The sequence below is a fragment of the Triticum urartu genome, chromosome 3A (assembly GCF_056163025.1).
Source record: "Triticum urartu cultivar PI428250 chromosome 3A, HENAU_Tu73, whole genome shotgun sequence".
Classification (NCBI taxonomy): Eukaryota; Viridiplantae; Streptophyta; class Magnoliopsida; order Poales; family Poaceae; genus Triticum; species Triticum urartu.
In genome coordinates this window covers 179695745-179708549 of record NC_141875.1, presented here as the reverse complement: position 1 = coordinate 179708549, position 12805 = coordinate 179695745, and the positions used below count along the sequence as shown (strand labels likewise).

The 12805-nt window shown below is 48.6% G+C and overlaps 1 protein-coding gene across 1 annotated transcript; it reads right to left on the bottom strand.

Moving 5' to 3' along the window:
• Window positions 1–3802: 3802 nt before the first annotated feature.
• Window positions 3803–6498, bottom strand: LOC125529783 (WRKY transcription factor 6-like). Its single transcript, XM_048694202.2, has 6 exons — window positions 6058–6498; window positions 5832–5933; window positions 5520–5693; window positions 5097–5426; window positions 4873–4986; window positions 3803–4741 (listed from the first exon to the last, which is right to left on the bottom strand). Exons 1-6 carry the CDS (start codon window positions 6361–6363, stop codon window positions 4037–4039), a joined length of 1731 nt encoding a protein of 576 aa, XP_048550159.2. The 5' UTR covers window positions 6364–6498; the 3' UTR covers window positions 3803–4036.
• Between the last annotated feature and the right edge of the window lie 6307 nt (window positions 6499–12805).

The following is a 12805-nucleotide window of genomic DNA, read 5'->3' as shown; positions in this document are numbered from 1 at the left end:
GATCAAAAGATAGTCATGGTTTCCTGACTATGGACATTGGATGCCATTGATAACGGGATCACATCATTAGGAGAATGATGTGATGGACAAGACCCAATCCTAAGCATAGCTCAAAGATCGTGTAGTTCGTTTGCTATAGCTTTTCCGAATGTCAAGTATCATTTCCTTAGACCATGAGATTGTGCAACTCCCGGATACCGTAGGAGTGCTTTGGGTGTGCCAAACATCACAACGTAACTGGGTGACTATAAAGGTGCACTACAGGTATCTCCGAAAGTGTCTGTTGGGTTGGCACGAATCGAGACTGGGATTTGTCACTCCGTATGACAGAGAGGTATCTCTGGGCCCACTCGGTAATGCATCATCAGAATGAGCTCAATGTGACCAAGTGGTTGATCACGGGATCCTGCATTACGGTACGAGTAATGTGACTTACCGGTAACGAGATTGAATGAGGTATTGGGATACCGACGATCGAGTCTCGGGCAAGTAACGTACCGATTGACAAAGGGAATTGTATACAGATTGATTAAATCCTCGACATCGTGGTTCATCCGATGAGATCATCGAGGAGCATGTTGGAGCCAACATGGGTATCCATATCCCGCAGTTGGTTATTGACCGGAGAGTCGTCTCGGTCATGTCTGCGTGTCTCCCGAACCCGTAGGGTCTACACACTTAAGGTTCGGTGACGCTAGGGTTGTTGAGATATTAGTATACGGTAACCCAAAAGTTGTTCGGAGTCCCGGATGAGATCCCAGACGTCACGAGGAGTTCCGGAATGATCCGGAGGTGAAGATTTATATATAGGAAGTCAAGTTTCGGCCATCGAGAAAGTTTCGGGGGTAATCGGTATTGTACCGGGACCACCGGAAGGGTCCCGGGGGTCCACCGGGTGGGGCCACCTATCCCGGAGGGCCCCATGGGCTGAAGTGGGAGGGGAACCAGCCCCTAGTGGGCTGGTGCGCCCCCCTTGGGCCTCCCCCTGCGCCTAGGGTTGGAAACCCTAGGGGTGGGGGGCGCCCCACTTGGCTTGGGGGGCAAGCCACCCCCTTGGCCGCCGCCCCCCCTTGGAGATTGGATCTCCTAGGGCCGCCCCCCTAGGGACCCTATATATAGTAGGAGAGAGGGAGGGCAGCCGCACCCTAGCCCCTGACGCCTCCCTCTCCCTCCCATGACACTCCTCCCTCTCCCTCCCGTGACACTCCTCCCTCTCCGTGAGCTAGGCGAAGCCCTGCCGAGATCACCGTTGCTTCCACCACCACGTCATCGTGCTGCTGGATCTTCATCAACCTCTCCTTCCCCCTTGCTGGATCAAGTTGGAGGAGACGTCTTCCCAACCGTACGTGTGTTGAACGCGGAGGTGCCGTCCGTTCAGCGCTAGGTCATCGGTGATTTGGATCACGACGAGTACGACTCCATCAACCCCGTTCTCTTGAACGCTTCCGCGCGCGATCTACAAGGGTATGTAGATGCACTCCCCTCTCCCTCGTTGATAGATGACTCCATAGATTGATCTTGGTGATGCGTAGAAAATTTTAAAATTCCGCTACGTTCCCCAACAGTGGAGCCCAGTTGGGGTCGATCGGGGATCTGTGTAGCATTTGGGGTAGTCTTCTTTTATTTTGATTCCGTAGTCGAACCTTGATTGTATCTGGATGATGTACTCCCTCTATCACAGTTTAAAGGGCATATCTTCAAAACCAGATTTTTTTACAATTAGAGGGAAATAGGGCGCATGTCATTAAATAGCCTATTAACTGCATGGTTCTGGGAGGAATTAGCTCCTTCCGCTTGCCTTTCTGGTGCGCATGCATGGTGTGAACTGAAATTACTCCACCAATGCATGGGATGGTTTCCTTCTTTTACTGGACGGAGAGGTTACTATGTATTTGTTTGGCGATTAATTAGGCGCATATCCTTAAACTACCGCAGCTCCAGCGCATCGGTTATTCCTGCCAATCGCTAGCAACCTTGGGCCCAGAGAGATGTGAGGTACGGCCTTTAAACTGTGATGGAGGGAGTAATGCTTTATTCATGTAATTGTGTGAAGTGGCGATTGTAAGCCAACCATATTTCTCTTTCCCTTTATGTATTACATGGGTTGTGTGAAGATTACCTCACTTGCTACATTGCTTTCAATGCGGTTATGCCTCTAAGTCGTGCTTCGACACGTGGGAGATATAGCCGCATCGAGGGCATTACAACTCGTGACCGACAAAATCAGAATTTTCAGTTGAAAAATCGTAAGTTTCAACAATTAAAACTAAAAGTTACTATGCCCTCGTGTGGAATCCAACTACTTCATGAATCACGAGGCAATCGAGTGGCCGGGCAGAGCTTGACAAGTCATGCCCCCGCACTTGTGTGCCCTGCGAATTTGCGGAGTTTAAACCAGTTAAGAAAGTAAGATCTCAAAATAGTGTCTTACATTGTCTTTAAAAGAAAGAGCACCCTCTTCGATTTCCATTATCCAAAACCAAGATGTTTTCTTCCTAAAACAAACTACTGACAATGAAAACATTGTCTCAATTATGTTTGTACGGCTCACAACACTATTTGTCGGTTGCAACGAGGGCCCCATTCCTTTATGATATTGCATTAGCAGCCTGTTGATATGAAATAAAACTCCATGATTATCCGAAAAAAATAATGTTCATGCAAATGCCATCTCGTGAAAGCACGTATAGAATATCCAAACCAAGCTACCTCGGAGACTTCCTCTTGACGACTCGCGCAAAAGACGCCTCAGAGTTAAGGGCCCCTCGTGCACATCTCGTATTTTGGCGAAAAATCTCGTAGACCCCGCCGCAAAGTCCGACCGCAAGCGCGCGAGCAAGCAAAGCCAAAGCCGAAGCCGGTGGACGGTGGTGACCGTCCCAGAGACGGCAGGCGGCAGCAAGACGAGGCCACAGCTGCGCGCGAGACCCCACCCGTTTACGTGCTGCGTATGGGGACCGGGTCAACACCTCCAACTGTCCCGTACGTAATCGCCTCCCCCGGTACCCGATACCGCCGCGGGCCCCACGTGAAAACGCCCCATGCCTCCGAGTCCACAGACGACGCGACGCCGACGACGACGAGACACCCAGCTCCGTGCCGTGCCAGATCGACCCCATGATTTCTCCCCTTCCGCGCGCCACATTTTCCCCGTGCCGCCTCGCGTCGCGCCATGAGTTTCCCTCCATGCGCTGCGCCCATGCCCACGACGCCCTGCTACGCGCCAGGCAGGACGCGCCAGGCAGGCAGACCCAGGCCAGCTTAACTCAGACTGCGAGTCCTTGGGGTTGGATGGATATATCTATTTGGAAGAGTGCTCCCCATGCATGCAGAGCTTTCCCGTACGTGTTCAAACTCCATTCAAACTAAAAAGTATAGGTACATGCAACGCTGCAGGCACGAACCATGTGATGTACTCCTACTGTTCAATGGGGACGAACTGACCAACAGTAACAGCAGGCGTGTTACGTGGCGGGCCCCGGCCTGCTGACTTGGTCTTCGCGGGACCGATGACGAGATCACGTTCACATCCGAGCGAGCCGGCCGGGCAGCGACTTGTTTGAAAATGCCAACGAGAAGAAGGTAAAACAAGCCAAGACAAGAGAGAGCCAGAAAGGGGAGAGGGGTGCAAAAAAATCTCAAGATGTGAACAAACACGTAGATGAGCATCCGGTGAGCTGTCATTGTTCTTTACCCCCGCATTTCTTCTGCTTTGACTAGCATAGAAATATCTCCGAGGTGGGGGCCATTATTTTACTTATTACTATAGTTATTATAATTATTACAGTGAAATATCAACAGCTGCGGGCGATGGAAAAAGAACTAAGGGGAAGGAATGAACTAATACAACCTTTTTTTTTGCCGCCGCAAAATCACGAAAGAAAAAGGGTGATCGTATATCATGCTTGGTATCAAAACCAAAGACACGTCTCGACAAGCTAATCCTGACCAAAGAAGAATGGAACACCATCCGTGTATAACTTGCAACCTAGCTAGTATCTGGTTTCTCAACTCTTTTCGAACTTGACCAGGTCGTTCATTGGGTCTCGCTGTTGGTGTTGTTGCTCGTCGTGTTGTTACTAGTCGTCGTCACGTTGTTGTTACTGGTGTTGTTGTTGCTGTTGTTCGCGTTGCTGTTGCCGGCGGCGTGCTGGCCGGCCATGATCGACGAGATGGCCGCGGCGAGCGCCACTGTGAAGTTTGGGTCCGCGGTGATCGCGGCCGCCGCTGCGCTGACGGTGTCGGACAGCTGGCCTGGCAGGCCCATCGGCGGCCTAGGCTGCGCGAACTGCCCGGCGTCCACCGAATCGGAGGACATCTGCAGGCCAGAGAACTTGGACTGGTTGTACAGCATGTGCGGCGGCATCGCGAAGGCCGGGGCCATCCCACCGCCGGGCATCGGAACATGGAACTGCCCCGGTGCATGCGGTCGGGCGACGTTCAGCGGCATGGCGTTGGGCGCCCCGGGCGGGGCGTGGGTGAGGTCGAGCGTCACCGTCGGGAACGGCGCGGACGCCGAGATGGTGGCCATGCTGGACGAGCACGGCAGCACGGTGCGCGCGAGGAAGTTGGAGCTCATGAGGCCCGCGCCGTCGGCGCTGGGCATGGAGCCCGAGAGCAGCATGGACGCGGCGGCCGACGTAGTGGATGCCATGGCCATGGCGGCCGGCGGGAGCGGGTGGTTGTGCGTGCCCTCGTACGTGGTGATGAGGATGGTCCGGTCCTCGGCGCATCGTTGCACCTGTTAGTCAATGGCATCACGCATAAAGAAGAAAGTTAGACCAATCATACACCCCGTCCCCGATACGCTACTTCCGGACGTACACCTTTGACCAAGAAGCGAACCAGTCGTGGCCAGTTAGTTAGGAGTACCTGCTTACGCACCGGGCAGCCGGTGGCCATGGTGCAGCGGTAGTAGGCGCGTGGGCAAGGGTTTCCCTTGGCCATCTTCTGACCGTACTTCCTCCATTGGCATCCATCGGCGATCTGCAGCCATGTACGTACGGTAAGGTCAGCACGATCCATACACAAGGACTACTCAAGATTGCAAGTGCAAAAACAAGAAAATGATCAAGAAGAAGAAGAAGCAGTCTCACAATCGGGGCTTCGGATCGTGCGCGGACGGAGACACGGGCCTTCCTCATGGTGGCCTCCTGCGCTTGCTGGTCATGGCCCTTGGCCGCCGCTCCCAGCTGCTGCTGCTGCTGCTGCTGGCTCATCCCGCGCCCGGGCAACCACCCCGCGGTGGACGGGCCGTCGGGGTTGTCGCCGCGCTCAGGGTCCTCGTTCCCGTTGGACGACGACCGGCGCGGGCTCCCGACCTCCGTGGACGAGTTGGACGGCTCTTCCGCCACGTCAGCGCTGGCTCCGGACGGGCCCAGACCCAGGAACTGCCTCGGAACGATGGCACTCTCGTTCTTGCCATCCTAATAAAAACGGAAAAAGAGGAACTGATTCAGTAAATTTCTTGGCCAAGTCAAACTAGCGATCCCTGGCTAGGTTACAAGTAAGAATAGTACCTCGTGGGTCGGAGGTTGTTGCGGCTGGACCGGAGGCATCTGGGTCCTTTGCTGCATGAGCGCGACGAGATGCATCTGCAGCGCATGGTAGCTGCTGTTGACCTGGGTCAACATCCCTCGCAGCCGCTGGTTCTCCTCGTTCATGCGGCTCAGCTCGGCCTGCATCGCCGCCAGCTGCAGGACGCGACACGCGTAAGTTAATACCGATCGAGTCAAACATCACCGGCCAGATCCACCATGTTCGCCGTCGACAACCCTAATCGACGAGATCGAGATTGTAATTGTGTGGACAGATCGTGGATAACTACGTACCTCGCCGGTGTTCCTGCCGTTCCTGTCCTCGTCGGCCCGGGACGCCCCGTCGTCGTCGACCACCATGGACCGGTCGCTCCTCGTGTTGTTACCGGGAAGGAGCTGCAGGATCGAAAGGCAAGTATTAGATCGCCGTATATAGAGAGAAACAAGTAGTAGTACCTGCTGGCAAGTCTTGCCATTTAAGAAGTAAGGAGAATGGGTGAAGAAGCGGTGGCGGACGTACGTTAATGGTGAGGTCCTCCTTCTTGATGGCGAGTCCGGCGGCGGAGGCCTGATCCTTGTGGTCCTCCGCGTCAGCACCGGCCGATGCGCGGCTCTTCTTCATGTTCTTCTTCTCGTCGGAGAAGAAGTCAACCTCGATGGACCTCCTCCCCCTGCCGCCGCCGCCACCGCCGCCGTCGTCCGCCTCCATGCTCCTGTGGAACGGCGCCGGTGATAGCAAGTTCAGGAAGCCGAGCTGCCGCGGCGAGGCGTCCAGGGCGAGCAGTCCTCCTCCTCCTCCGCCGCCACCGAGGTGGCCCTTGTCCATGCAAATCGAGAGCCTCCCTGGAGAAGAGAGAGACGCCTTGCTAGCCGAGGGGAGAGGGAGAGGGAGAGGGAGAGGGAGAGAGAAAGAAACGTGTCGTAGAGACCGAAAGAGGGAGGAGTCTGAAGTCTCTCCCCGGTAGGACGGGGCGCGTATAAAAAAGGGCGAGCTGGCCGGGAGGCCCAGATCTGACATCAGGCGCTGCGTCAGTGCGGGGGCCCACGTGGCGCGGCCGGAGTGGCGGGAGGGACGACGACCCGATCCGGGGCCCACGAGGACCGGATCGCCCTTTCCGGCGAGGCGGAGACGGACGGCAGCTGGCTGGGCTTTGGCTCCATGTTATTTTCGTGCTTGTCTGCGCTTTTCCTCCCCCGGCTTGCAACTTTTCTCCACGGATCAGAAGCCCGGCTCGTTAAGAAATCGGGAAATTTATGGGCGGGGCGACGGCGACGTGCCCCGTGCAACGCAAAGCGACGTGGGGCGCTGCGTCTCCTTTTTCCGGTCTGCAATGGCGACTTCGCCTGTCGGTCCAACGATTTTCAACATCGCGTTGTTGATACCGCGGGCCGCCGTCGCCACCTCGTACAAGTAACACGCACATTTTCGCAATAATGGGAAATGTTTACTAGGAGTAGCTTTTTAACCAACATTTTGGCTACAGGCGGTAGTAATAAGGTCTATCCAACCCTGCGTGGCGTCAGATCACACCGTCCGTTGATCGATGTCTCGCCATTTCACCAAAAAAAACTATGTGTATGGGGCCTCTTCTCTTTTGTTGTGCACAAATATGGGGCATCCTCTCTTTTGTTTGTTGAACAACGAACAATTCTTTTTTGCTGTTGAGAAAGAATATTGAGGTCAGCACGTACTGCACGAGGAATGGAGTTTTTCCACGGTCAGAAGGTTCCTCCCATTAGATTACTCGCCCCAACAAAATGGAAAAACGGTACGGAGCAGGTCAGGTCAGAAACGAGCTGGTGCCGATCCTGAGGCTGCCCTGCCTGATTGATCGGCACGGGGTCGCGAGTCCACACGCACAGCAGACTCGGATCTCCCCCGTTTTCTTAATCGCCTCTCGAGATCTTTATGGCCTGGCTAGCTAATCTTCTTTCTTAATGAGATTTAATTTTGAATAATCGTTTCGCTCCAGGTTCGAGGAAGGTTAGCCGCAGGGGAGTCAATGGGCGCAGGGACCCGGTTCCACGAAACCCACGCTCCCGATTGGGCCCGGCCCGCTCCACGTGGACACAGCGTCAACGCCCTTGACCTGCCCGGTCCCACTGACAGGGCTTGACGAGCGGTGCTTCACTTCCTTTTCTTCCTTTTCGGGCGTCTTTTTCGGATAAGAGCGGAACAGTGCCACCTCGCTGTCTGCTTCGTATCAAAACATGGCGAAGTCGAAGCCAAGTCGGGGATTGGCAGGATGTAGGCATCCCGCCTTTTGGAAGAGAGACTGCGTGTGTGTGTGTTGTGGGAACGGTCCAAGATGCGTTCGGTGCCGGTGCATACGTGCTGAAATTCTTAAACAAGCTTTCATGCATCCTTAAAAGTTGCCTCTGCCTATCCTATACTCTGATTTGATATACTACTCTCTACAGTTTTTGGCATGTGCACTTTGTGTGCCGTAGGGGCATGATTGATGGTCTCAATAGTTGCCGTACCACTTCGATTTCATCCACGCGGGGGTGCTCCGTGTTCGCCCACCGTGTGGAAATTGATCAGGGCCTACCGCCTATTGGGTTCGCTAGCTGATTGTCATGTCGTCGGCTATTAATGTTTTCTTGGAGGGTAGATTGTCTTATCATTATGGCCATCGTGTTCCATGCAACAACAGGTGTTGATGTTGTAGTATTTCTTGTTATTTTTCAACGTAACATTGGGCGTTCTAGTACTCCCAAGTCTACTACGAATGTGGTTGCAACGGTAAATAAAATTGTCACGTACTTAAATTTAATAAAAATTGTGTGTGCAAGCACAACTGCAATCACTATGGACAAACAGTTGGAGTAATTATCCCACCCACCAAAATACCGCATCCCGAAGTCTAGATTTTTTTAATATCAGTCGCATATTAAACACGAAAATGAGCCTTAGACCAGGTCCACTTAGGTGGTGTTTGGTTCTCTAGTCCTAGGATTTTTTCTAGTCCTTAGGACTTTTTGAAAAAGACTCTCAAGGAGGTGCTTCTAAGGACTTTTAGTAGAAAGTCTTAAAAAAGTCCCACCCTATTTGGTTTGCTAGGGACTTTTTCTAATCCCAACATAAAAAAAATCCCTGAAACCAAACACCCCCTTAGCAACACTATACTCCTCCATTTGTTCGGTATTACTACGGAACAACTCTAATTATCCTAGCCAACAAAATACCACACCCCGAACGTTTAGAAGAGAATCAATATCAACCACACATTAATCATAAAAATGAGCCTTAGGCCCGGGCTCCACTTAGCGACAACATACTCCATTTGTTCGGTATTAGGCTGGTTGTAATGGGAGTATTATAAGGCTAGTCATAATGGGGAGTAACTTAGAATAGTGTCATGCATATGACACTAGTCTATGTTACTATCTTCATAGTGAAGAGTAACATAGAGGTAGTGTCATACTAGATGGTTCTATTTATTAGCTTGTAGACTCATTTTGTCTTCGAAAATGTTATGTGATGGTAACATATTATGTTACTCCAAATACCTCTCTCTCCATTAATTACATGCCATCTAAGAAAATTTATCTTGGGGTGTGTTATGTTACTATTTAAGTTAGTCTACCCACAATGGGAGTAACATAGATAGTAACATCACACATATCTAGATTAAATAGATGACGTGGCATGCAATAAATGAAGAAAGAGATGAAAATGGTAACATAGCTAGTTACTACTAGTATGAGTAACATCACACATATCAAGACAAGATGTGTCTATAGTCTAATAAATGAAGTGCTCCATGTTATCACACATATGTTACTCCCCACTATAGAGGTAGTAACATAGACTAGTAACATGGGCATGTTACTAGTCTATGTTACTACCCATTGTGGCTAGTCTTACTCCCACTATGACCAGCCTAAGGCTGGCCATAGTGGGGAGTAACTTAGACTAGTAACATGCATATGTTACTAGTCTTTGTTACTACCTCTATAGTGCATCGTATCATAGATTAGTATCATATGTGGTCTCATTTATTACCATGCATGACACATAGTAGCACCACATTTATTATGTTACGATATCTACCTATGTTATTATAACCATCTCTCTTCTTTAATTGTCTGCCACATAAGCATGTTTGCGAGTCCCAAGTACATGATACTACTTATGTTACCCCCACTATGGCCAGCCTAAGACTGGTCATAATGGGGAGTAACTTATACAAGTGTCATGCATATGACACTAGTCTAGGTTACTACCTTCATAGTCCAAAGTAACATAGTATTAGTATTATAGATGGCTTCATTTATTAGCTTGTATACCCATCTTCTTTTGGAAAGTGCTACGTTACAGTAACATATTATGTTATTTTAAACACATCTCTCATCATTAAAGACATGCGCTATGTCTTTAATGATGAGAGATGTGTTTAGAGTGACTTAATACTCCCTCCGTCCGATGAAGAATGTACGTTTGGGTTTAAAATTTGTCCACAAAAGAGTGTATTTTTTATCTTCCCAATGCACTTTAAAGTATTTTCTCTTATCACACGGTAATCAAGACCAATAGCATTCTATACATAGTCTTCTTAATATTTACATGCACTTAGCTCATTGGGGGCTGGGTAATTAAAGAGGAGAGAGATGGTGGCTTGCATTTTTCTAATGCATTTTTTACTCCACTCCATAATTTGTCCTAAAATTCTAGATGTACACTTTTTCACCGGACGGAGGGACTATGTTACTGTAACATAACGCTTCCCAAGAGGAGATGAGTCTACAAGCTAATAAATGAAGCCATGTATGATACTACTACTATGTTACTTTGCACTATGGAGGTAGTAACCTAGACTAGTATAAGTTACCCCCCACTATGACCAGCCTAAGTAGTATCTTGCATGCCAACTAAGCAATGTTGATGAGATGTCATTGAATTAAATGAAGAAAGAGATGATTAAGTATTATATCATGATACCGTATCATATTAAATGTTGTGCTACTTTGTGTCAAGCATGGCAATAAATGTAGTCCTATATGATACCAACATATGATAATCCCGCCGTTTTTATTTACTCTGCATATTAGTTTTGATCAAAGTCAAGCTTCACAAACTTTAACAAAGTTTATAAACAAAAATATTAACATATATAATAACAAATCAATACCATTAGATTCGTTGTTGAATGTACTTCCACACTATATATATTTGCTATGCATTTTTTTATAAATTTGGTCGAACTTTACAAAGTTTGACTTCAGTCAACTCTATTATGTGGAGTAAATAAAAATGGAGGGTGTATCATGCATTACAGATGTAGTATCATACACTAGTATCATGCGCATGATACTAGTTTAGGACACTCCGCATTACAACCAGCCTTATTAGGCCACATGGATTAATCAACGCTTGTCCGCATCGGTATTATTACCCTGTGGCACTCTTGCCCATATTTTTCCGCGCAGGTCATCGATGCTTATGCTATACTCTGTCCCTTTCGTATCTTATTAGCCCTTGGCACACTTACTCGCATCCCATATTTTTTCAACATTCTTACTAAAAGTATACTTCATTTGTTCGGTATTATTAGGCCGCATGGGTCAAATGTGGCTCGTTTGTATATTTTGGGTATTATTATGGCACACCTAGTAGTGCCGATATTTTTTTTCTTAGGTCAGGGTCCACTTAGTGACACTATGCTCCATTTGTTCGGCATTATTACGCTACTACACCCGACCTCTACTAAGCCCCCCAAATCGCATCGACAACGAAAAACTGTGTGTGAAAGAGGCATGAGAGATGCTTCAAAAAATAGAACCATTTGTAGAAAAAATAAATGTGTGCGATCGGTGGTCCATCAGGCATGACCCTAAAAGCTAAACTGTATGCGATATAGTCTAGACAGGTCGACAGGAAAATTGTTTGTGAAGTACTTAATTATCACCCACAGTTTATATAGGAATACTGTGTGCACCATAGGACCCATAGTTTCACATATAGAATTGTGTGATGAATATAGCTATTACACACATAATTTATGGGGAACCTGTGGATGATTATGTACAGACGGTTGACATCTGGCAACACCACTCCCCTTCTTCAGTCATACAAAAATTGTTGGTGCAATAATTGCCTCCCTGTGTTTTGAAGATTGTTGTCACAAACAATGTGGACTAATGTGTTTGCTAGTGCACACAAAGTGATTAAGTCCCCTAGAGTCATGTGGAATTTGGAACAAACTTTGAAGACAATCTCCTGCGAGGCAGCGAGAATTATCACTGAAGATTATGCGTGATGAAAGTGACCCCCAATTTTTTTACGCAAAGCAATTGGTTCGGTGCCTGTCCGAAGAATTTGACTATAGCCGAGAAGTTTGAAGACCAAGAAAAGATGTAGCATTTTCTTTCATTTTCTTCTTCTCTTTCTTGATTCATACGACCATCATACTATTAAGAGGGGTATAATGTTTGAAACTTATGTTTCTCTGATGTTAAACCGAAACCTATGAGAGTTGAGAGAAATCTCTTTGTGTTCCGAATAATACTTACCAGAAAAAGACACAGTTCTTCTTCGCCGTGAGAGATTTGATTCGGACTGAGGAGTTAGCATTACTTATTCCTCAAGCAATGTTACTTTTGTGCTCAAAATCTGACCTTTGGATACGTGTCGGTTGGGCATTGGCTAGTTGTCATGTCCAAAATGGTCTTTTGCCCCTCGGGAAGATCGCGGCTATAAATAGCCACCCCTTCCAATGTGCATCGTTGGCTGCTCCGTGTGATTTCGAGAACATTGCATGAGCACCCCTCTCCCTAGTGATTTGAGTTTAAAATCATCCGAGAGAAAAACTACATAGCCGAAAAGTTTGATAGTGGTTTAGCATCATGATACGTCTCCAACGTATCTACTTTTCCAAACACTTTTGCTTTTGGTTTGGACTCTAATTTGCATGATTTGGTTGAAACTAACCTGGACTGACGTTATTTTTAGCAGAATTACTTTGGTGTTATGTTTGTGCTGAAATAAAAAGTTCTCGGAATCAGACCAAAAATTATGGAGAATTATTTTAGAATTGATAAAAAAACTGGCGCAAAGAGTTATCGGAGGGGAGCCACGCGTGGGCCACGAGCTCAAGGGGCGCCTCTCCCCCGGGCGCACCAGGTGAACTTGTGGGGCCCACAGAGCTCTGTTTTCCCTACCTCCAAATTTATAAGTACCGTCTTCCTAAAAAAATAGGAAGAAAGAATCATTGTGTTTTACGATACGGAGCCGTCACCACCTCCTGTTCTTCATTAGGAGGGTT